This window comes from Octopus sinensis, linkage group LG28, assembly GCF_006345805.1.
Source record: "Octopus sinensis linkage group LG28, ASM634580v1, whole genome shotgun sequence".
Classification (NCBI taxonomy): domain Eukaryota; kingdom Metazoa; phylum Mollusca; class Cephalopoda; order Octopoda; family Octopodidae; genus Octopus; species Octopus sinensis.
The window spans coordinates 3,606,222-3,633,169 of NC_043024.1; the positions used below are offsets into that span (position 1 = coordinate 3,606,222).

A 26,948-nucleotide genomic window follows, 5' to 3' on the forward strand; every position below is an offset into this window, starting at 1 on the left:
TCTTAAAGCACTGGCTTCTATCTCTTCAACTGTCTTAAATATTTTTTGTTCTCTTTGTTGTTTAACCCTGGTTCAGTCCCAATTGAGCAGATCAATGGTATTCCCAAGAAGTTTTGGAAGTCAGCTGGAAAAATTCTGGCTTCAGTGTTTTGGGTCAAAGATAGAGTACTCATAAAATACCTGCCAAAGGGCCATGTCATCAATGCAGAATACTACATGTCTCCTTTGGATGAACAGCATGAAGCTGTGGAAAACTGAACTGTGGTGTCCTGTTCTTGCAGGACAGTGCATCAGCACACACAGTACATGAAACCCTACAGAAAATTTTGGGTTGTCCGGAAAGGTCGTGCTAATTTATAGTAACTTACATTTTTCGACTTATTTTAGAACGTGGTTGAGTCCATAAAATAGGATTTGACTACACCTCCATTTAAAGCAGAGTTTAAGCTATCTTTTTTGGGGAAGAAGGTTTATGTTCCTATAACCTGTGTTAATTCTGTAACCCTTTAAAATGGAGGATAAGAAAGTTCATTTTCAGCACTTGATGCTTTGGGAACCAGACAGAAATTGCTGCAGCTTGGCTGGGATGTATTACCCCACCCTCCATATTCACCAGATATTGCTCCTTCAGATTTCCACTTATTCAGGTCTCTGCAGAATAGTCTTAATGGTAAAAATTTCAATTCCTTGGATGACGTAAAAAGATACCTTGATGAATTCTTTGCCATAAAACCACCTCAATTCTGGGAAGAGGGTATTTTCAAGTTAAAGGAAAGATGGGGACGCATTGTGCAATAAAATGGTTCATATTTGGTTGATTAAAAATGCAATGGCAAGTATTTATTGACTTTTTCTTTTCTTTAAAAATCGGCACGAACTTTCTGGACAACCCAGTACATGACTTTGGCTTTGAATTGGTAGATTAACCACCTTTCTTTCCTGACTTGGCCTCCTTCAGCTATCACCACTTTTCACAACTGAAGAAATATTTCAAGGAAATGAAATTTCACTCTGATTCGGAAGTGATCGCTGCTACTGAGGCCTGGTTGGTGGCCCAACCTTCCAAGTCCTTTTTACAGGGTTTAGGAAAACTGAAGGACGGTTGCAATAAGTGTTTGAATCTGAGTGGGGAATATGTTGAATAAAATCATAATTAACTTATCTTCCTGTATTTTCTTTTACCCAAAGCCAGGAACTTTTCAGCACCCCTTGTATATACATACACCAGTTTCCTACAGTTTCTATCTGCCAAATCCACTCATAAATCATTTGTTGGACCAGGGCCAACAGTAAAAGACCCTTGCCCAGGGCACCACATAGTGGGACTGAACCCAGGACCATTTGGTTACAAAGAAATTCGACCACAGCTGTACCTGCATCCAGTTGACTATTTTTGTTTTTTTCTATCTTATTTAATTGGTGTTTTTAATATAATTGTGTCAATGAACTCTTTTATTTTAATTACTCTAGAAACTGAAGGCTGATGACAATCTCCTGCTTCTGACTCATTCCTTTCTCACAAGATTCTCCGCTGGTCTTCTCCTTCTTGCTTATGATTGCTTCCAGAAGGTTTGTAGGTTTATGGTTTTTTTGTAATTTATTGTTTTTTTTTATGGTTTAGTCTCAGCAGGAAGAGACGGACCTGTGACCTTTTTTATAAAGTGTCCAAGATTATATATTATTTTGCATCAATACATAACGACTGGCAAAATCGTTAGCGTGCTGGGCAAAGTGGTTAGTGGCAAGTTATCTGTTTTTACGTTCTAAGTTCAAATTCTCTCAAAGTCGACTTTGCTTTTCATCTTTTCAGGATTGATAAAATAAGTACCAGTTGAACACTGGGGTCAATTTAATCAACTTACCCCCTCCACTGAAATTGTTGGCCTTGTGACAAAATTCGATATCAATATATACAAAATCTAAGGTGGCAAGCTGGCAGAATCGTTAGCATGCCAAGTGAAATGCTTAGTGGTATTTTGTCCATCTTTACATTCTGAGTTCAAATTCCGCCAAGGTCGACTTTGCCTTTCATCCTTTCGGGGTCGATAAATTAAGTACCAGTTGTGTACAAGGGTCAATCTAATCAACTGCACCCCATCAAAAATAAGTACCATTTGAGCACTGGGGTCGTTGTAATCAATTTGCTCCCCACCACCACCCACGAAATTGCTGGCCTTGTGCCAAAATTTGAAACCATTATTAATAAGGTGGGGAGCTGGCAGTATCATTAGAACTTCAGACAACATGCTTAGTGGCATTTTATCATAGGCGCAGGAGTGGCTGTGTGGTAAGTAGCTTGCTTACCAACCACATGGTTCTGGGTTCAGTCTCACTGTGTGGAACCTTGGGCAAGTGTCTTCAACTATAGCCTCAGGCAAATCCTTGTGAGTGGATTTGGTAGACAGAAACTGAAAATAGCCCATCGTATATATGTGTGCGTGTGTTTGTGTGTGTCCCCCCCCCCCCATCGCTTGACAACTGATGTTGGTGTGTTCACGTCCCTGTAACTTAATGGTTCGGCAAAAGAGACCAATAGAATAAGTACTGGGCTCGATTTGTTCAACTAAAAGCGGTGCTCCTGCATGGCCACAGTCAAACGACTGAAACAAATAAAAGTAAAAGAAAGGCTCTTTATGTTGTGTGTTCAACTCTGCTAAGGTTGACTTTTCCTTCCATCCTTTTGAGAATGCATAAAACATGAAGGTCGGCTAAAATGTTCATAGGCTGACCAAGCTACTCTCATGCAATCTGACCAAATGAGGTTTATTTGGTCTCCCTTGCAGTCCACACACTTCTTCCATCAGTGTTGCAGTTCTTGGATCCCATTGACGAAGAAGCTTTCATCCTCTTACTCAAATGAGTCATCAACAGCAGACATGATGTCATCATCACTGCAACACTGGTTTCCAGTCAAGTGTTTTTTATAATGTTGGGAAACAAATGATAGTCAGAAGGGGCCAAGTTAGGGGAATAGGGAGGGTGAACAACTAGTTCAAAGCGACAGTAACACACAACAGCCATTGAAAGCAAGGACTTGTGTGCTGGAGCACTGTCTTGATGAAACAAGATCCCTTTCATCAGTTTTCCTAGGCATTTCATCTCGATAGCCTTTCGTTACTGTCTCAGAAGTTGGCATAGTACCCTCCATTGATGGTGTGACCTTTTTGAAGATAGTCAATAAGAAATTATTGTACACTAGCTGGCTCCGTGTTGTCAAAAATGACGGTTAATTGTAGTATTTTATATATAAATAAGGTAATAAATGGAATAGTGTATTTGTTCCTCATCACTGCTGGATAATGTTGGTTCATTTACACCTCTTCTGTGACTTAGCAGTTTGGTAAATGACACTGACAGAATAAGTAACAGGCCTTAAAGAAAACATTTATAAATACTGGGGTTGATTTATTTGGCTAAAACCCTTCAAGGTATTGCTCTAGCATGGCCACAATTCAATGACTGAAGCAAGTAAAAGATATAAACTATATATGGGTATATGTGTGTGTATGTATTTATGTGTGTGTATTTGTCTTTATAGTGTATATGTCTTTCAATAGACTTTAACCAATTTTCTTCAAAACAGATCGGGATATTTCCCACGCCTCATGCTGGAACTTTGAAACAGTTGGTGTTACTTTCAGACTTTACTTCCTGTCCTGGGTACATTGCCAAATACTTGCAGGTTCTTGTACAAACCTATGAGCGCCATGGATCAAGCCAGGAACGAGACGTCTTAGAGATTGTTCCAATGAAAATTCTGAATAAAGGTTTGTGTAAATGCATTATCACCATCACCATTTAATGCGCATTTTTCCATACTTGCATTTGTCAGACAGAATTTGTTGAGGCAGATTTTCTGCAGCTTGATGTTTTTCATTTCATCCACCCTTGTTTGTTTCCAAATAAAGTAATATTTCCCCATGGGAAACTCGAAATAAACATCACCAGCATGACACTGATGCTTGTTTAAAACCATCCTTGACAAGGGTACATACAAACACACGTATATGTGTGGAACACATGGGAGCAGGAGACCCAGGAAGACATGGGATGAAGTACTGATGAACAACCTCAGGAAACTAAACTTTTCAGGTGAGATGATAAAGGACCAAGACACCTGGCTGTACTCAAGAAGCCCCATACCCACAGTAGACGTGTTAAGACCAACCCTGCAGGTGATGTAAAGCACTTGTGACAATGCCACGTAAAAGCACTCATGGTGATGCCATGTAAAATTGCCCCTGTGGTGCCACATAAAAGTGACTGTGCAGTGTCACGTAAATGAGCCCATGCAGTGCTACGTAAACGTTCTTGTGTCAGTGCCTGTATAGTCCCACTTAAAAGTGCCCAGCACACTCTGCAAAGTGGTTGGAGTTAGGAAGAGCATCCAGCCGTAGGAACCAGGCCAAATCAGACAGGATCTTGGTGCAGCTCCCCAGTTTACCAGTTAAACATTCCAAGCCATGCCAGCATGGACAGCAGACGTTAGATGATGATGATGATGATATATGCATACATACATGCATATCTATATACCCACACTCACACTCACACACATCCTTTTTTCATCATTATTTCAACATGCCCTTTATAATGCTTTGCATTGGTCTGATGGAGTTTGAGGCAGATTTTTCTATGGCCAGACGCACTTTCTGTTGCCAACCCTCACCTGTTTCCAAGCAAGGTAATATTTCCCCCAATGGCCAGACATGTGCTCACGGAAGATTGGAATTGAAGGACACTGCTTATATGACAGTGACACTCATTTACAATTATCGCACAATGTCAAAACAAGAAGACTCAAACACACACACATACACTCATGCATATGTGCACACACACACACACATGCATTAATATTTTGCTTAGGCATTGCAATACTAATAATCTTGTGTTAGAACTCAATATACGTGTGAAGCTATAGGGTAATACTCAAGCACTTAACTACGAGTGCATCGCATCTTTTAGCAGAAACAGCTGTAAGCTAATGAAGTTCATAACAGAATTATTTATCCCTTTATCATCCGAGTTTCTTATACGTATATATGCAGGATAGCTGTGTGGTAAGTAGATTGCTTTACCAATCACATACTTTCAGGTTCAGTCCCACTGCGTGGCACCTTGGGCAAGTGTCTTCTTCTGTAGCCTTGGGCCAGCGAAAGCATTGTGAGTAGGTTTGGCAGACAGAGGCTGAAAGAAGCCTGTTGTATATATATATATATATATATATATATATATATATATATATATATATATGTATGTATGTATATGTGTCAGTGTTTGTCCCTGCGACCATCACTTGACAACTGATGCTGGTGCGTTTGTGTCCCCATAACTTAGTGATTTGGCAAAAGAGACCGATAGAATAAGTACTAGGCTTACAAAGAATAAGTCCTGGGGTCAATTGCTCAACTAAAGGCGGTGCTCCAGCATGGCTGCAGTTAAATGACTGAAACAAGTAAAAGAATGTATGTATGTATATATATATATGTGTGTGTGTGTGTGTATGCATATATGTATATATATATATGTGTGTATGCATATAGGTATGCATGTATATGTACATATATATATGTGTATATATAATAAGGTAGTCAGAATGGTGGATGATCATATATTTTTTATATTTCTTTACATCTCATTAACAATTCTACTGCTTTCTTCTGTTATTGGATTTATCAAAAAATGGTTCAAATTTACATTTCTTGGCCTTTTTATAAAGAATTTCCAGTGGTTTGCCAAGCAAGGGAGAAAAAAGAAGAAAAAATCTCTCTCTCTCTCTCAGGGTGTGGTGACTAAAGTGTCTAAATTAAGCAAAAATGAAAATAACACTGACATCTCATTTTAACAAATGTATTTACCACAATTTACCACAATAGGTGCAGTAGTGGCTGTGTGGTAAGTAGCTTGTTTACCAACCACATGGTTCTGGGTTCAATCCCACTGCGTGGCATCTTGGGCAAGTGTCTTCTGCTATAGCCCCGGGCCGACCAATGCCTTGCGAGTGGATTTGGTAGACGGAAACTGAAAGAAGCCCGTCGTATATATGTATATATATGTGAGTGTGTGTGTATGTGTCTGTGTTTGTCCCCCTAGCATTGCTTGACAACCGATGCTGGTGTGTTTACGTCCCCGTCACTTAGCGGTTCGGCAAAAGAGACCGATAGAATAAGTACTGGGCTTACAAAAGAATAAGTCCCGGGGTCGAGTAGCTCGGCTAAAGGCGGTGCTCCAGCATGGCCGCAGTCAAATGACTGAAACGAGTAAAAGAGTAGAGTAAAGAATTACATAAAAATATCTTAAAATACTAAAAGAGTAAATTTATTTAATAAAATCACCATTGGCTTCAATCATGTCCTCCAGGCAGCTTCGGAATCTCCTGCAACTCTTCTGGACAGTCTCCTTGTTTAAGTTGGTGAATGCTGCCATAATCCTTGCCTTCAGTTTATCTTTGGTGTTACAAGGAGTTTTGTTGGTCTCTCACTCAACTGTGCCCCATACATAATAATCAAGGGGGTTGCAGTGTGGGGAGTTAGGTGGCCAGATGTTAGGGGTGATGTGGTCACAGAGATTGTCTGACAGCCATGACTGGGTTCTCCTGCTTGTGTGGCATAGTGCAGAGTACTGTTGCCAGACATAGCGTCTGCCAGCAGCCACCCCCTTGACCCAAGACAGCACTACATCCTCCAGGCACTTGATGTAGGCCTCTGTGTTTAGTCTAAGGTTGTGTGGGAAGTTGAATGGAGGCGTAACATTGCTGTCACTAGTGATCACTCCAAGCACCATGAAGTTGACTGGCTGTTTGATTTTTATCGCTCTTGGTACTTATCCTCAGATCACCACCCAAGCACTCTGAAATTCTTGTATTGGAGTTTCCGGCACAAAAATACCAATCAGTACAACATGTTTCCAAATTTCTGGCAGAGTGAATTGCGTTATGGTGCTGCTTTTCTCACAGACAGTGCCCAACTGACCCTGCTATACTGTGTAGTCGACAAAATCAAAAACAATGTGCACACACGAAATTAAAAATATAAAATGGTAGCAATTTACCCATCACACCCTGTATATATATGTTTGTATATATATATATATGTAGAGCAATAAGAAAATGGAGGGGATCAATAGGTGGTTCATCAACTTTTAGACATTATATTATGCCTATTTAGTTATTTACTAAAATGACAATTACAGGAATATACATACATGTATAACATATTATGCTTTACATATAAAATATATTAATATACTATCAAAATATCAAAATATAACATACAGGAATATAAATTTGGAAAAATATCTTACAGCTGTTTCAGCCACGAGGCAAAAATACCTCATGTATGTGTATATAATATATATATATATATATATATATATATATATGTGTATCTGTTTTCTCTCTTTCATCTTCCTTCTCTTCTATCTGCTGCCTGTGACCCGTCACTGATTTTCTATTTTCTCTGCCTTTTCACCACCGGATGCTTAGTCTGCTGGTCAACTTTTCCTTCTCTCTTCCTAATTCTGTTTTTATATATCCATTTGAAGATTTCTTCCAGGTATTAATCCACCTCCTTCGTGTTTGACCACAAGGCGCTATTTACTGCCTTCGTCTGTCGTTTCAAATTACATTTGTTTACTTTTGTACGTCCACTCCATACTTACGTACGTCCACCTCATACTTTCATGCATCTACCCTGTATTGTTTTGCTTGCTCAAGCCTTAATTCTATGCAAATCTTGTGTGTGCTGCTGATATACGAAGTTCCCAGTCTTATCGTTAAAAGCACGAAACTGGGTATTAATATTTATGATCAATAACTGAAGAAGGATTAGGGTCCCTGTGTCTGTCCTATGTGTACGTTTTGTAGTAGTTGATGCACTTTTCATTTATGGACTAATTGAATGCCATGCATCCCGACTTTTGTTAACAGTAAGTATATATATATATATATATATATATATACAAATGAATATGGAAGACTTCTATAAATGGCTGAAAATTGCTCAACATTTTAAAACTGATGTAATACTTACAATGTTTAATAAAATGAAGTAGCATGAAACGATTGTACCAAATTACCGAAGATATACTTGTTGCTTATTTTGAATATATATATATGTATATACACACACACACATATATGCATATATATTATATAATGTCTGTCTATACACAGACACACACATATTCATCATTGTCATCATGAATATATTTGACCAAATGGTTAAGCAGTTCCCTTTTCATGAAATCCCAGGTTCAGTCCCACTCTGTAGAATCTTCGGCAAAAAAAGGGTGCATTCAAACCGGTATGCTTTTGAATCTCTTTAACAATTCACAATAATGACTTTTATTACTTTTATTTCTACCTCAGTTCATCTAATTGTATATATTTATCGTTACTTTTCATAAAAAGCCTTTATTTTTTCGATTTCCAATGTGCATTTTCGCTTATTTTTCTTCTTACTTTCCCCTTACATTTCCACGTGTAGTTTCTATTTTCTTTTTGTAACATATTTCTATTATATATGTCTATATCTATGTATATATATATATATTATATATATATATATATATATATATATATATATATATATAATTGATGAAGGAAATGGAAGATGGATTTAGTACGAATTTTTATTCAGTACGACAATTGTTTTGACCCATCCGACAGCTGTCCCTTAGGAGTACGATATTGTGCATCTAGTTGTGTTTTATCAATCAGTGTTTGGTGTCCCCTAAGGAACAGCTGCAGAAGGGGTCAAAACAATCATCGTCATACTAAATCCACCTCCTGTTTCCCTCATCAATTATAAACTCAATAAACATTGTGGATTTCCTGATTTAGATCCAATGAAAATTATATTGCAACTGCGGATGACAGCAGGTAGCCCAAACCATGAATGCGCTTCGATTGGCATACTAATAGACCCAAAATGCAAATAGTTATATATATATTATACCTCGTTCAGAGATTTATTATTGCTTGTTTACACTTTTTTGAGATCAGTGACGAAAAGTCACTGGAAAAGGATATATGTATTTGCATTGGGACCCCTTCACATCGAAGACCAGTGATATATATATATATATCATCATCATCATCATCATCATCGTTTAACGTCCGTTCTCCATGCTAGCATGGGTTGGACGGTTCGACCGGGGATCTGGGAAGCCAGAAGGCTGCACCAGGATCCAGTCTTATCTGGCAATGTTTCTACAGCTGGATGCCCTTCCTAACGCCAACCACTCCGTGAGTGTAGTGGGTGCTTTTTACGTGCCACCCGCACAGGTGCCAGGCGAGGCTGGCAACGGCCACGGTTGGATTGGTGCATTTTACGTGCCACCGGCACGGAAGCCAGTCGAGGCGGCACTGGCTTCGGTCATGGTCGGATTGGTGCTTTTTACGTGCCACCGGCACGGAAGGTGGCGCTGGCATCGGCCACGATTCGGATAGTGCTTTGTACATACCACCAGTCTAGGGGTCCTGGCATCTGCCGGGTGCCAGTCATAGGATTGGTTCAATTTCGATTCCGATTCCGATTTCACTTACCCCAACAGGTCTTCACAAGCAAAGGGGGGATGGCATGGGTGCCTGTCGTCGGATGAGGTTCGATATCGACTTCGTTTGCCTCAACAGGTCTTTCTGTGTCCAAGGGAGGAAAGGCATGCATAAGTGGGCTGGACTCACTTGTCCTGCCTGGTCTTCTCACGCACAGCATATTTCCAAAGGTCTCGGTCGCTGGTCATTTCCTCAGTGAGGCCTAAAGTTCGAAGGTCATGCTTCACCACCTCGTCCCAGGTTTTCCTGGGTCTACCTCTTCCATGGGTTCCCTCAACTGCTAGGGATTGGCACTTTCTCACACACCTATCTTCATCCATTCTCGCTACATGACCATACCAGCGCAATCGTCTTTCTTGCACACCACAACTGATGCTCCTTAGGTACAACATTTCTCTCAAGGTACTAACGCTCTGTCGAGTATGTACACTGACATTACACATCCATCGGAGCATACTGGCTTCATTCCTCGCGAGCTTACGCATGTCCTCAGCAGTCACGGCCCATGTGTCACTGCCATGTAGCATGGCTGTTCGTACACATGCATCATACAGTCTGCCTTTTACTCTGAGCGAGAGGCCTTTAGTCACCAGCAGAGGTAAGAGCTCCCTAAACTTTGCCCAGGCTATTCTTACTCTAGCAGTTACACTTTCAACGCACCCACCCCCACTACTGACTTGGTCACCTAGATAACGGAAGCTATCAACTACTTCTAGTTTTTCCCCCTGGAAAGTGACGGAAGTTGTTTTCTGCAGATTTTCAGAGGTTAATGCTCCCGAGCATCTGTACCTTTTCTACAGATCGAGCAGGGCCATCTTCCTGAAGACATTTATGGATTGTCTACCTTCCTACTTATTAGTACTTTGGTTTTAGCTAGGTTGACTCTAAGGCCCCTCGATTCTAAACCCTCCTTCCACACCTGGAAATTCTCCTCCAGTTCTGATAGTGACTCAGCAATTAGAGCAAGGTCGTCAGCATAGAGGAGCTCCCAGGGGCAACCTGTCTTGAATTCCTCCATAATTGTCTGGAGGACTATGATAAATAGGAGGGGGCTGAGTACTGAACCCTGGTGGACCCCAACCTCTACTTTGAATTCTTCTGTGTACATGTTGCCAACCCTAACCTTACTTACGGCATCCCTGTACATGGCTTGCACAGCCCTCACCAGCCATTCATCTATCCCTAGTTTCCTCATTGACCCCCAGATAAGGGATCGGGGGACCCTGTCAAAGGCTTTCTCCATGTCAACGAAAGCCAGGTACAGGGGCTTATCTTTGGCTAGGTATTTCTCCTGCAGCTGCCTTACCAGGAATATAGCATCAGTGGTACTTTTCCCTGGCACAAACCCAAACTGCATCTCATCTAAACTAACTCTCTCTCTAATTAGTTGCGCTATGACCCTCTCCGTAACCTTCATTACCTGATCCAACAGCTTGATACCTCTGTAATTATTTGTATCTAGGGCATCACCTTTACCTTCGTAGCAGTTGACTAGTATGCTGCTACACCAGTCATTGGGTATGACTCCTTCGTGTATCACCTGGTTGACTATACGGGTGACTAAGTTATAGCCGACACTGCCAAATATTTTGAGCATCTCTGCAGTAATTCCTGATGGGCCTGGGGCTTTCCCTGTCTTCATGCTTCTAATTGCTTTAACTACCGAAGAATTTTCAACTCGGATGGCTGGTCCCTCTGTTGGGTTGACATTCGGCAGACTCTCTTTATCCCATTCATTTTCTTTATTCAGCAACCTTTCATAGTGGCATCTCCAAACCTCTCTCTTTGCATCCTCATTTAGCGCAAGTGAACCATCATCCATGCGGACACATTTCTCTCCTACCACATCACGATTCTCTCTTACACACTGTCTTGCAACACGAAATACCTCAAGTCTTTCATCCTCGTGGCTCAGAACATTGGCAAATTTTTTCTTATCCGCTTCCCCTCTGGCTAAATAAACCTGCCTCCTAGCTTCCCTTCTGGCTGTCTGGTACAATTCCCTGCTACCACCGTTCTTCCAGTCCTTCCAAGCCTGTCTCTTTTGTCTAATAGCCCTGTCAACCACAGTGTTCCACCACCATGTTACCTTGGGTTGAGATGGGACTTTGCTTCATCCACAGATCTGGTCAGTGGCTGTCAGCAGCTTGTCCCGTAGAAACCTCCAGTTTTCTTCCACATTATGTGAAGCTATATCCCCTTCTATTTCATCGAAGACTTCAAGTAGTACGTCTCTAAATCTCTGTCCATTTGCAGGATCTTTAAGCTTCCAGACCCTTCTCCTCCAAGCTGGTCTTCTTCTGGGCAGCCATTTAGCCCTGATCCTGAAGTTGCTAACTACTAATCTATGTTGAGGAGTACATTCTTCGCCTGGAAAGGTTTTGGCATTTATAAGCAGCCCTCTTTCCCTTTTTCTGGCAAGGAAGTAGTCAATCTGGCTAGTGTGTCTGCCAGAACAGTAGGTGACTAGGTGAGAGGTGGGTTTCCTGAAGTTGGTATTGCAAACCATTAGGTCATTTGCATCGCAGAACTCCAGCAGCCTGGTTCCCTCCTCATTACGAGAGCCAAAACCGTAGCCTCCATGAACACCATGGAAGCCCCCGACATGCCGTCCAACATGTCCATTGAAATCACCTGCCACAAAGAGAAGGTCACTGTCATTTGTCAACGAGGTGGTCCGCAGTAGGGTGTCGTAGAATTGGTCTTTCTGTGCTTCCGGTAGCCCTGGTTGAGGGGCATATGCCGAGATGATGGTAGCTGACCTATGGTGAAGCACTAATCTAATTTTAAGTACTCTGTCACTTACTACGTACAAAAATAGTTGAGGGTTCCAGTTGATCTGATCATTCGGAGTAGCCTGTTTGTGGAATTTACGTGCAGGTGGTTGAGTATTCCATGGACACATATTACCCTTAACTTAGTTTTCAGGGAGATTCAGCATGACACACTAAGTGTGACAAGGCTGGCCCTTTGAAATATAGATACAACTCATTTTTGCCTGCTGAGTGGACTGGAGCAACAGGAAATAAAGTGTCTTGCTCAAGGACACACCACCAGGAATTGAAATCACAACCTTATGATCAGGAGCTGAATACACGAACCCCTTAGCCATGTGTCTCTAACAGGATATTCTTAAAGAAATTAAAACTTTGTTGTACCAAAACAAAAGAAAAAAAATGTTTGCTATTACTGCAATGAGGTGTGTGTTGAGAGAGATTTGGTTTTTATTTCTAGCAAGCTGAACAACCATGTAGAAGCTTTCTCATCAACTCATTTTGTTATTTATTACAAACCCAAACTAAATGATCTTGTTGTTGTTGTTTAAACCCAGGTCAACAACCTCCTTTCTATTTTTAGCATGAGAAGCTATTTATATTTTTATTTCATGTGTTCTTCCTTCGTTGTTTTGAGGGAGAAATACAACTGCTATTTTTAAGTAAGGTTGGGTCTTAGTCATAGCAGGTCTAGATCTCATGAAGATCCCTGATTGGGTTTGTCAAGGCAAAAGGTTTTTTGCATATCATTTCTTCAGAGCTGACACACACACACACACACACACACACATATAGGAACATTTTATAAACAAACTTTATTGGTATTTTACAGACAAAAATGTAAATTTCACCACATGAGGGCAACTTTTTTCTCTATTCTAAGTGTAAATACCTAATCTCTCTTAGCTGTCTTTGCAGGTCTACTGTGTTCAAAATTACTTTCTTGTCTGTAAAACACACACACACACACTAGAATATAACCATCCAACTCATGCCAGCATAGAAAACTGATGTTAAATGATGATGATGATATATGCTTTATTTATGTGTGTGTGTGTGTGTGTGTGTGTGTCTGTCTGTCTGTGTGCGCATCATCATCATCGTTTAAGGTCCATCTTCCATGTATACATATATCTATACACACACACACACACACATATACACACTTCCATGCAGACATACACACACACAAACACACATACATACACACACACACACATATGCATACATACGTACACACGCATATAAATCTGGGCCTTATTTTAATTACCATCTCCTGTTATGTCACATGACTGCAATAATCTATGGTCTGCCTATATTAATGTCACTGTGTCATGTGACTACAATAAAGACTATACTTGGGTCATATGGCTTTTATGATATTTAGGAAGTTTCAGGCGATATTAAATACAAGAGAAATAGGTTCATGCCTACTGGCTACAATAACTTTCCTCTTTTGCATGTTTATTATATTCATAAGTATCCATAGCATGAGTGAGTATGTATATATAATTTGTCTACAAGTGTGTAAGTTTGTATAGACATTCATACACACAAACACACATTATATATTAATGCATATGCATTTTTGTGTGGAAGTGTGTGCGTCCCCCTATATGTATATATATATATATATATAGACACACACATACACAAACATGCCAGAGTATACTCGTGTTTTTTTACGTGTATGTTGATTGTATTTGGTCTGTACTTGTAGATGTATGTGTAACTGGAAGGACAAGTCTGTATGTACTCAAGTAAATACATGTGTGTCCTTACACGCTGTTGATAGATGGATATGCTGTTCTTGACTCTACTTTGGGTCATTTTATTAAAATACCTTGATTCTAGTTGATCCTGCAGATACTTATATATGTATATATATATATAAGGAATTCAAAACTGGATGTCTGTGATAACTACTGTACACTGATGACCCTACTCTTATTGCAGAATCTGTAGCAGAATTGGAGAAGAAATTCCAGGTATGGAAGCAAAACCCAGAATCAAAGGGCCTTAAAGTTAACCTAGCTAAGACCAAAGTTGTTGTTAGTAAGAAAGCAGATAAGACTCTCTTTCCATCAGGTAAATGGTCCTGCTCAATATGTAGGAATGGAGTGAGAAGTAATTCCATTTGCTGCACCCATGTAAGAGATACAATGGAATTACAGATAGAATAACAGATAAAGTCACCTCCATGTGTGGCAGATGTGCAGGAACAACAGCACTAAGAGTACATGGGATTTAGACTCTCTCAAATGTCTAGGAGGCTCCCTTGAGGTAATAGATGGTTTCTGTTGCCTAGGTGATCAAATTAGCAATGGTGAAAGATGTTCTGAAAGTATTGTTTCTAAAACAAGAATAGGATGGAGGAAGTTCAGAGAGCTATTACCTCTGTTGACAACAAAAGGGTAAACTGTATGATGCTTGTGTACGGACAACTATACTCCATGGTTGAGAGACATGGGCTATGAATGCAAAAGACATGCGTAGACTAGAGAAGAATGAAGGCAGTATGATCTGCTGGATGTGCAACATCAGTGTACATGAACGACAAAGTGTGAATGTATTGAGAGAAAAGTTGAGCATAAGAGGACTCAAATGCAGCATGCAAGAAGAAGGATGATGATGATGATGATTAAACTAGTACTTAGTATTTTTTCATAGATTACATGTTTATTAAATTTTTACAAGAAGAAGGGTCGACAGTGGCTTTGAAGTTTCAGCCTCCTTGATTTCATGTGTGAGTATATTCGAACACATATATGCAATGCCAGATTTATGTATGGGCCATGACCCAGGAAAGTCAAGTTTGGCTGGGGGAACTCTTTAACTCAGAGCAACCTGAAGCTTGAAGTTAAAAATTAGAAAATTGTATTTTATAGCAATAAAATTAATAATTTGTAATTATTTTTATCTGTTAAAATTATTGAGTCTTTTCTTAATTTGCAGGGTTCTTTTAGGTTTAAAAAGCCATTAAATTTAACTGAATTCTGGTGAATGTATCAAGTTCTTTTTAAGTTTTAGGGCTTCTTCAGCCTATTTGGGGCTCCTAGATTTAATTGGGCTCTCTTTATTTTCTTTTGAATTAGTGAAATGGTAGGGGTCCCACTTGGTCTGAATCCAGCCCTGTATGTATGTGTGTATTTATTTATTTGTTTATTTGTTTGTATAATTATTTATTTATTTGTTTATATATATATTTATATTTTTATTTATCAGATGTTGAATTCTTCTCAGAATTGATGAAAAGTAACGAAAACCTACTGAAATGTTTCATATTCACGAAACTCAATTGGGAGAAGGAGCACGTTTAACAACACAACTGTCCTGGTCTTTTTGTTTTTAGCAACACAACTGCCCTGACCTGCCTTTCATGTCTTCATGATTTTCTTTCCATTTTATTTTTTTTTTCATATTTGTTTTATGTTTTTTCATTCCACTCTCATCTTGAAGTCATGACTGCCAGCAGTGAACAAGCCCCAGAGATTGGAAGAAAAGTTTATGACAAAGAGATAGACAAGATTCTAAGCAACCAAGATATAATGGAATCAAGCCAACAAAGGAGTGTGAGTGTGTGTGTATACTGACATCCAAAGGGAACAGTAATCCTTTTTTGGTGTGATTGGAAGCACTCACTCCAGAAACAGTCTGTAAATGTCATCTCCTCCAAGAGAAGTCTGTGTATCACCCTTCCCCAGAGATAGTCATTATGTGTGAATCTGTGTGTGTGTGTGTGTGCATGTTAATATTCTGTAAGGAATGTGTGTTGTGTAACCTTTTCTCAAAGACTCTGTATATATGTGTTTGTAAGAGACACTCTTTCTTCAAGGATTCAAAGACAGTTTCCAAGTGGCATCCCCCCACCCTGTGGACAGTTTTGTGAGCTTCCAGTTATGGGAAGTGATGTGGCATGTAAATCATGGGTCATGAGTCATTTCACATTTGTCACAATGGTCTGTAAGGGACAGTTCTACTCTTCCCTCTCATACCTGTACTAACTGCTGTGATTTTCTTCATTCTTCTTCCTTTGTCCCCTAATTTGTCCTTTAAGACATTACTATATTTTTTGTTCTCCTCTTTGCCCCCCCCACCCCAATTCCATTATATGTTCATTCTATTTTCTACAACATCCAGCTCTAACTTCAGTTTCACCACTCAAGGTTTTGAAGTGACTTTTATTCATCAAACTCATTTAGGATATTTTCAAGAATTTATATATAAAAAAAAAAAATGACAGTTATGTGCAATATTCATTCTTAAAATGGTGCTCAAACGGCTGTGTGGTTAAGAAGCTTTCTTTGCAGTCTCATTGTATGGTACCTTGGGCAAGTATTTTCCTTTAAAGCCCTAGGCTGACCAAAGCCTTGTGAGTGAATTTGACAGATGGAAACTCTGAAATTCACATGTACATACATACATACATACATACATACATACATACACACACACACACACACACACACACACACACACACACACACATGTGTGTTTGTCTTCTGATAACTGGGGTTGGTTTGATTATATCCCTGTAACATAGTACTTTGGCACCAATAAGATAAATACTAGACTGAAAGAAAATAAGTACTGGGGACAATTTGTTTCAATAAACCTTTCAAGGCAGTGCCCCAGCATGGTCACAGTCCAATGACTGAAACAAGTAAAAAATAGAAGATGCTCCAGCAGATTTGAACATAAATATGTTAATCAGTTTTGTATTTTACCTTTGGAATAGATAGCTTTGACTGAAGAGATATAATGATGTTGAAACACCTGTGTCTGAAAATCTCCTAATGTTAATGAATTGTGTTGTCAACACACAATGTCTGAAGGGAGAAGTTGTTTGCCAAAGGCAAAATACAACAGAGATTAACATATTAGCATTCCTTCTACCAACTCATGCCTCATTGGTTGTCCATCACTCCCTACCCCCACCCTTCAGCCCTACCTCGTCTTTACTGTTGTTGCTTACCTTCCAATTTTGCCATCTTTTATTCCTCCATATACACTTGTAAGCCCCTGCCCATCCATACGCCTAGCTGCTGTTCACTTCTAGTCACCTTGTACCTTGAGGGGCCACCTGGACTAACAACTCCTACTGATCATTCTCACCCTCTTTTCTAATTGTGAGTAACCATGTAGAGCCTACTTGCCCCTCCACCCCTTCCTTTCTTTCATACTTTAACCCTTCATTTCCTTGCATAAAACCCACCCTCACCACACTGGGTTTTGTTGTGTTGCAAGCTGCATGGTTACCTCGTTAGTGTTGGTGGCATGAAAAATGCATCCATTCTGTGCTGTAAAGTGGTTGGCATTAGGAAGGGCATCCAGCTGTTGAAACCATACCAAAGTAGACTCTGGAGCATGATGCAGTGCCTGGACCCTTCAAATCCTGTCAAACTGTTGACATGATGACAATGATGATGATGATGAAATTCGTCAGAATGTGTTCAGTTAAAAATAAATCTACCCCTCATTGTATTGATATTCTCAGTTTTGTGAGCTGATAATAATGGACCCCCCCCCCCCAAAAAAAAAAAACAAGGTGCATTTATAGAAAGAATTTCAGTTAAAAAAAGCAAACAATTGGCTGTGAGGTTACTGACGATGGATTGTTGCTGCCGACTGCATGGTTACGAGTTCAAACCTTGAGAACACTGTAGTAGCAGAGTTGTTGGAGCAAGGAACTAAATACTTTGTGGCATTTATTCTGACTTTTGCATTTTGAGTTCTAATCTCACCAAAATCAACTTTGCCTTCCAGCTTTCTGGGGTCGGTGAAGGAAATGCCACTCTAGGATGGTGGATTGACAGAATCATTAGAGCAACAAACAGGATGTCGTGTGATATATTCCTTCCTGCTCTTTGCATTCTGATTTCAAATCCAGCTGAGGTCAATTTTGACTTTCGTCCTTTCAGTGTCAACAAATAAAGTGCCAGTGTAGCAGAATCAGTAGAGCATTGGATGGTGACACTTTATTTCACGTTGCTCCAGTTCACTCAACTGTAGAAATGAGTTGCGACGTCACAGGTGCCAAGCTGTATCGGCCTTTGTCTTTCCCTTGGATAACACTGGTGGCGTGGAGAGGGGAGGCCGGTATGCATGGGCGACTGCTGGTCTTCCATAAACAACCTTGCCCGGACTTGTGTCTAGGAGGGTAACTTTCTAGGTGCAATCCCATGGTCATTCATGACCGAAGGGGGTCTTTATACCTCCAAGAAAGTTAGGGGTTGTGAATCCAGCCCACTAAGGGATAATATCTATCCAATATACTGCTAGTAGAATACCCAATTATTAATATACAAGTGTTTTTTATTGCATTGCAATTAACTTACCTAGTGTATTAAATGGGTGAAGGTAAAGAGATATTTTACCATTAATTTATATAGCAAATAAGAAAATGGAGGAGAACAATAGGTGGTTCATCAACTTTTGGACATTAAAATGTTAACTTATTTATTAATTAAACTGATAATTATAACATAGATACATATAGCATATTATTCTTTGCATATAAGATATTGTAATATATAAGGATACCAGTAATTATTATAAAAACATTAATATAAATTATTTTACCAATTTATATTCATGTTTTTATAGTAATGTATCCCTATATATTACTATATCTTATATCTTATATACAAAGAATAATATGCTATATGTATCTATGTTATAATTATCAGTTTAATTAATAAATAAGCTAACATTTTAATGTCCAAAAGTTGATGAACCACCTATTGTTCTCCTCCATTTTCTTATTTGCTATATATACATATATATATATATATATATAATATATATATATATATATCATCCTGCACTTTACATTTCTGTATTCTGAGTTCAAATCCCACCATGGCTTATTTTGGCTGGGAAATTTAATATGTAGCCCATTTTAATACCACTTGGCCACTAAGTGTCTTTACTAGGGTCTATTCTAATGTTACTGAGTTTAATACCATCATCTGGTCCTTTGGTAGCTTTAGTCGCAAGCATTTGGATTAAGTCTCCAATTTGAGGATACCTTCTCTTTGCCCCCTCTCAGAGGCCCTGTAAAGGGTTACAGGGTCTGTCTCTTCTCAAGACTAAGTGACACAACCCCTCCAACCCCCATCACCTCTGGATTCCTTAGCTTATTTAGGCTGTTGTTCCAGTTTCATAACTGATTTTGTCTCGAGGCAAGAGTTTGTGATGCTAACTTGGCCCACTATAAAACTTGTGCCCTCAATACTTAATGGCATTGTAAAAGTGCTTTTGTGACATAGGAATGTCTTGGGCATTTCCACCTGGTTGAGTTCATCCTTCTTCAGGTTTAAACATGACTAATTTCTTCTAGAGAAAGGAAATGAGAAAGAAGTGACCTTCAGTATTTAATTTATGGGGCATGAAAGGATGAAAAGTACAGATGACATCAGCAGGATTTGAACTCTGAGCACAGAGAACTGGAACGAATGTCACAAAGCATTTCATCTAATGCTCAAAGGACTCTGTCAGTCTAATGACTAATGATGTGGACACATGTTTAAACTTTAATCCTGCAGGTGGTGAGGGTGGGTGTCAGTTCTGCTGACCACTGTATCAACTGTGACTGATATTTCTGCTGTTTAAGAAATTATTGAATGAAAATTGAAACAATAAAATGAATTTGTTAAATTAAAACACAAAAAGCAAATACATGTGAAATAAATGTAAAATAAAAGCACACATAAAATATCTGTTGTTGTTTAACCCCAGGTCACTTTTGATCAAGTAGACCCAGAATCAAAGATGTCCTAATTTGAATCATTCCACCCGTTTTTTTTTGTTTTTTTTTTCCTGGTAGCAAAAGGTCATGAGGTTAATAAGCTTGTTTTCCAACCATGTGGTCTTGAAGTTTATTCCACTGCATGACACCATGGGTAAGTATCTTCTACTATAGCCCTAGGCCAACTAAAGCCTTGTGGGTGGATTTGGAAGATGGAAACTGAAAGAAGTCTGTCATATAGATGTGTGTGTGTCGTGTACTGTGGTTTTGATATCAGGTGAAGGTTATATGCAAGCATATCATCATACAAGCAAAGTTGTTTGTTAAGTTTTCCCTGAAATACATGTCTAACCATGGAGAAATATTGCCTTGATTGGAAACAAGTGAGGATTGGCAACAAGAAGGGCATCCAGCTGTTGAAAATATGCCTTAACAAATTCCATCTGCAAATCATCAGTTTATATATACATAGAGATATGGCTGTGTGGAAAGAAGCTTGCTTTCCAATCACATGGTTCTGAGTTCAGCCCCACTGCGTGGCACCTTGGGCAAGTGTCTCTGCTATAGCCTCGGGCTGACCAAAGCCTTGTGAGTTGATTTGGTAGATAGGTCATTCAGCTGTAAAAACACCGTCAAAATGGACACAGTAGCTTGGGGTAGTCTTCTACCCATGCATTCATGGAAGGCGGACATTAAATGATGATGGTGATTATATATATAATATTAGGGAGTATAACTCCAAACTTACAGGGAAAAATTCAATTTAGTATTAAATCAAATTTCACAATATAAATATATAAAATATAAATTAGAGATAAAACCACTATTATGCAACTCAAACAGTGATAGACATAAACCAATAAATAAATAACAAGTAATATATATAATAATAATTGTTTTTTCAAAAAGTATAAAATGAATGATAAATATAATATAATAAGTAAAAACACTGTACGTTTCATGGCTACAATTAAATTTGAATTACAATTAAGTTTAAATTCAATTGAAATAAATTCGAATTAAAATTATAGTCAATCTTCAGGTTAATGATAATAGTTAAATAAATAAGCAAATAGAGTTAAATAATATTTATTTAAGAAATAAATAAAATAATAATTTTTCTTATAGAAAAAAAATCCATTATCTAAATTAGAAACTTAAAACAGGATTATTTCCTACAACACATTTAGTATGTTAAATATTTATTTTTAAGGTAAAAAAATAGATAGAAATATGTATTTATCTATGAAGATATAATTTGGCTTTAAAAAAAACCTAATAAACTCTTGGATATCTTTAACTCAGTTATAGTCCAATATTTAATTACCAAATTATTTAACAAGATAATCACTATTCATATTTTTAGATTTAAATTCACATCTAATAATTATAAAATATTTAAAAATAAGTATCTAAATTTAGATACTTATTTTTAAATATTTTATAATTATTAGAGTGGACACAGGTTTTTATTCTGAACGATTCCATTAAAGGACCTCTTACCTCACCTGATTCTGGATCGTATCGTGTACTGTCACACTCACCCAAAAATTTCAAAGTCGACGTTAATGGTGGAAAAGAAACAGTTATCCATGGACAGAATAAAAAAGGCTTTCTCAGAGAATCTCATTCCAGAACCTAACATATCAAGCACATTCACTCCTAAAACAACACCTCCACAAGTACCGCAAAAACATCATACCTCTGAACCTTATATCACAAGAATGGCTGAACAGTACATTGGCCACAAAAGTTATCCGGAACTATTTATATTTAACATTGTGTTACAAAACAAACTGTTTCTTATTTCTTTATACAAAAGAACATTTGTTCAAAAACATTTTTCCCATTGTATTTTTCATATTGCCATGTTTTGCATTTAGTTTGATGTGCATAGCTGTGTAGCTAAAGGTTTGCTGCACCAAACTCTGCAATTATATCCAGTACCCATCACGATGCATGTATTGGTTTTCTATTTTACTACTTGTTTTGCAAGCAAATGTTTCTGCTATTGCGTTTTGCTTCGTATCTGCCCTAGATCATTACAATGATTTTGCTTCTCGTCTGAGGAGGGAGTTATGTAGTAAACCCTGGAGATCAAGCAGGAAAGCAAAACAAAAAAGGGATTTAACGAGAGTAATCTCCCTCGACCTTACCGAACATTCTATTAACTTCCGGATGACATGAAAGTCAGGGACTTCCAGTTCATCCCTTATATAAAGGAACACATTTCTAGTTTCGTGCCTCTCTTGCCTGTTGGTTACTAGACATGCATTGAGTCACGTCACATGCATACACATCCGCACGCAAGGATGTTCGCCTTATTAGCTTTGAGACATGTGGTTGCAAAATATGTTCATGTGATGTTACAAGCTTTTCCTTGGATCTTTTTAGCATAATTTCTAGGTAACTAAAAAATTTTAAACTTCGTATACTGGTAGAATGTGTTTATAAAACATCATTTTCTCTTGGCTTTCTTGAGAAAATTCTGTAGTTTGTAACATATTTCGTCTTTAATTTCTTGCATTTCGGCAAATTTAACCAATCAATGACTGTCTATTGAGGTGAAAGCATTCTGTGCCGTATGAATATGTCCCTCGTTTAAGAAACACATTTGTGAAAAAAAAAAGATACCCTTCCCCCACCCTTAACCCTAACTAACCCTAAATCTAAAATAGATTGAAATGCAATAGATCGATACTAGGTCATAATTATGGGTGTCATATGAAATTGTCACCTATAATTATGACCCTAGTATCGATCTATTGCATTTCAATCTTTTAGTTTTAGGGTTAGTTAGGGGTGGGGGAAGGGTAGTTTTTTTTTCACAAATGTAAATAAACCCAATGTGTTTCTTAAACGAGGGACATATTCATACGGCACAGAATGCTTTCACCTCAATAGACGGTCATTGATTGGTTAAATTTGCCGAAATGCAAGAAATTAAAGACGAAATATGTTACAAACTACAGAATTTTCTCAAGAAAGCCAAGAGAAAATGATGTTTTATAAACACATTCTACCAGTATACGAAGTTTAAAATTTTTTAGTTACCTAGAAATTATTAAAAACTGCCGTTCAAACCAAAAAGATCCTTTTCCTTCAATTAACCTTATATGTTAACGCATTACATCCAGTAATGAAAAGGTTATGAGTTAGTACGAACATCTTACAAATTCTTTTTTTCGTATTGTTTACGTACAAGATGGTGACCCCTCTTTCTCGCATGCAATTATAAAAAGTATAGGATGTCACTTACTGACAATCACTATAACCCTATGTCTGGCAACAGCACTCTGCCCCCTTCCACACAAACAGGAGAACCCAGTCATGGCTGTCAGACAATTTCTGTGACCACATCACCCCTAACATCTGGCCACCTAACCCCCAACACTACAACCCCCTTGATTATTATGTGTGGGGCGCAGTTGAGCGAGAGACCAACAAAACTCCTTGTGACACCAAAGATGAACTGAAGGCAAGGATTATGGCAGCATATACCAACTTAAACAAGGAGACTGTCCAGAAGAGTTGCAGGAGATTCCAAAGTCATCTGGAGGCCATGATTGAAGCCAATGGCGATTTTATTAAATAAATTTATTCTTTAGTATTTCAAGATATTTTTATGTAATTTTGGTAAATATATCTGTTAAAATGAGATGTCTGTGTTATTTTCAATTTTGCGTAATTTAGACGACAATATATTCACCGCTCTGTGTGTGTGTGTATATATATAAACTATCTGTATACATACAGACAGGTATGTGTATGTGTATACATATGTGAGTGCGTGTGTGTGTGTGTATGACAACAACACTAACACTAAATATTTCAAACTTATAGTAAACAGGTTAGCCACAGGTATTACTTTGGGGGAAAATAATAAATTGCATTGCTTCTGGCCATCAACCAAAACTTTAATTAATATGTCTAATTTTATTTAATTTTCATTTCTTGCAAACTATCAAAATCTCAGAACCATATTCTCTATCTGCATGTATTTTGAACATAAAATCATCAGACATACTTATCGAAATTTTCCTGCAGCGCACAGTTGGCTTGCTCTATCACGTGACTTTTATACTACTATGGAATTTTTTCTCTTCTTCAATTTCTGAGCAGTGTTGAGTGTCTATGACAAATGGAAAAATTACAAGTATTGGGTCATCCCATAAATAATGCAGGTATGTATGTATGTATGTATGTATGTATGTATGTATGTATGTATGTATGTATGTATGTATGTATGTATGTATGTATGTATGTATGTATGTATGTAGGTAGGTAGGTAGGTAGGTAGGTAGGTAGGTACGTACGTACGTACGTACGTACGTATGTCATTCAGTTTTATTTCAAGATTTCTTGCCAATAGAGAAAGAGTCGGTTTCTAACCTAGACCCAAGGCTCCCTCATTGGAATTTCAAAAATATCAACAGAGTATGTATGCATGCATGCAAGTATTCTCATGCATATAGTTGCATATCTAGACATGCTCATATATATTGGGTTGGCAACTAAGTTCCCGCCGTTTTTTAAATTAAAATTTTTTTTAAAGGTTTAATAAAAAATAACTAATTAATCAATAATGTATTCACCCTTGTTTACAACTTCTTCCCAACGTTCAACAAGATTTTCAGTACCTCGTTGGTAGAAATCACCCGATTTGGACTCGTAAAATTGATCCAACCAAGCTCTCAATTCTGCATCAGTATTGAATGAAACTCCGCACATTTGAAAAAGGAGGAAATCCGTTGGTGCCAAATCAGGAGAGTACGGCGGGTGTGGCAGCACTTCCCAGCCATGTGTTTGAATGGCTTCCTTGGTCATATTGGTGATATGAGGGCGGGCGTTGTCGTGCAGTAGGTCGTGCATGCTGCCAATGAGGTCTTTTCTCTTGAATAGCTGTGTTGAGTCGTTCCATCATTCGAACATAGAGTTCCGCATTGACCGTTTGGTTCCGTTCAAGCAATTCGTAATGGATAATCCCTTCCCAGTGCCACAATACGCACAACATCGTTTTACGCGGAAGAAGATCTTGCTTCACGCGTCGCTTGTTTTCATATTGATGTACAGACACCATTTTTCGTCGCCATTAACGATTCAGTAAAGAAATCATTGCTTGTGTTCATGAGTCGAGCGGTGACGAGCAAGCAGACCTGCGTGGATTGTGGCTCGTTGATTTTTGTTGTTGTCACTTAAAGCATGTGGAACTCATGCTCCATACTTCTGAACCTTTCTCATTGAGTGAAGATGCTTCTCTATAGTGGTGTGGGAGCATTCCATTTTCTCTGCCAGTTTCCGTTGTTTGACAAGAATTTTCATGCAAAGTTGGTTTAATTGCTCTTCATCGAACTCAACTGGATGGCCAGAACGAGGTGCGTCTTTGAAGTCAAAATTTCCATTTTTGAACTTGGCATACCAATCACGAGTGGTTCTTTCAGCTATGACACCCTCTCCATACACAGTATAAATGTCGCGAGCAGCTTTTGCGGCCTTAGAACCTTGATTAAAATAAAAAAGGAGGCGTCGAAAATGCTCGTTTTTCTTAACTTGACATTCTATTTTAATATGAAAATAACTAAAATTAACTAGAAAAAAAAAAGATTCCAAAATGATTCAAAAATAGAATTCTCGAAAAAATAGATTCCAAAATTTAAAAACACAATAAATTCTAAAATAAAAAAAAAAAAAAACGGCGGGAACTTAGTTGCCAACCCAATACTTAAATAAAAAACTTCTGGGAAGTTTTACAGATTTTTACAGTTCCAGTAATGGATTGGGTCTGTAGCCTTCGAATCAGCTTCTTTCTGATTTTGAGAAGCCTAATTGCTCAAGATTGATAACCTAGGCAGTGTGTTGCACACCCCAGTGCTCCAGTAATTACAGGTATAAACCTGAGCTTGTAATTTGGATAGAGTAACTAAATTTCTCAATAGTTCAGTGTACTTATTTTCTTTTTCACTGATCATTAGCTTTATGTTAACACCTGCCAGGCAGCTGATTTCCACAATTGTACACAGTTTCTCTTAAATCATTAGGTCTATTGTATTTACATTGGTGCATGCAGTCTACCGCAGTATCCTGAGTTAATTTTAACCATTACAATACTGTTAAAGGATTTCTATAGACGTATTATTTTTACAGAGGAAACAGCAATTGCACATAGAAGTATAGACAATCAAGCCTTATTTCAGACCAAAGGCCCAAGGACAGCGAAATATAGGCTGGTATTCTCCACTTGTCACGTTTTCGTTTTTCTGGCATGATGCAAAAGTCTGTTTCATGTGATGTATCCAGAAGATTGTCTTATAAAAATGCAACTGCTGTTTCCTCTGTAAAAATTATACGTCTATAGAAATTCTTTAACAGCATTTTAATGGTTAAAATTAACTCTGGTTAAGAGGGTAAGAAAAGGTAGACCGCACGCTAAAAGTAATTTCACAGTGTAGACGAGATACTGCGGTCCACCGCACGCTAAAGTCGAATACTGCAGTAGACCGCATGCTAAAGTAGCACCTTTACATTTTATTGAGGTTTTCACTGGAATATACCACCAGAACTCCTTGTTGTTATGAGTGGCTATGGCTCCACCATTCTGTGAGTTCTTATTTCTTTGTCCTTGGAGTTATATTTCCGACAGATCTCGTTATACAGTGGCCAAGCAACAACATCATGTCCCATCGCTAGATGATACCGTGATAACATTTTCAGACAACTGCTTATGATGTGGGTGATATCTTCGGTGTTAACTCCACAAAGTATGCATCAATTGTCCCATTTTGCTGTTTTTCCTGTATCTCTGTCTCTTTTGTGCATCAGATATTTGGTTGATATTTTCTGTTCCTGGATTGCAAACGCATATCCT

General features: G+C 38.3%; 1 protein-coding gene across 2 annotated transcripts in view; it reads left to right on the forward strand.

The window, feature by feature from the left end:
• LOC115225780 (cap-specific mRNA (nucleoside-2'-O-)-methyltransferase 2) overlaps positions 1-20,336 on the forward strand; it is an 87,142-nt gene extending 66,806 nt beyond the window's left edge. The window contains exons 11-14 of one of the 2 annotated variants that reach the window (XR_005004188.1): positions 1,471-1,569; positions 3,584-3,767; positions 15,559-15,905; positions 20,325-20,336. Coding sequence is in view for 1 of the 2 variants with exons in the window: in XM_029796733.2 (XP_029652593.1) it covers positions 1,471-1,569; positions 3,584-3,767; positions 15,559-15,653 (378 nt within the window). In the remaining variant the exon portion in view is untranslated. Of the gene's footprint in view, positions 1-1,470; positions 1,570-3,583; positions 3,768-15,558; positions 17,900-20,324 lie in introns of those variants that run through there. The other variant, XM_029796733.2, reaches the window with a different exon arrangement.
• The last annotated feature ends 6,612 nt before the right edge of the window (positions 20,337-26,948 follow it).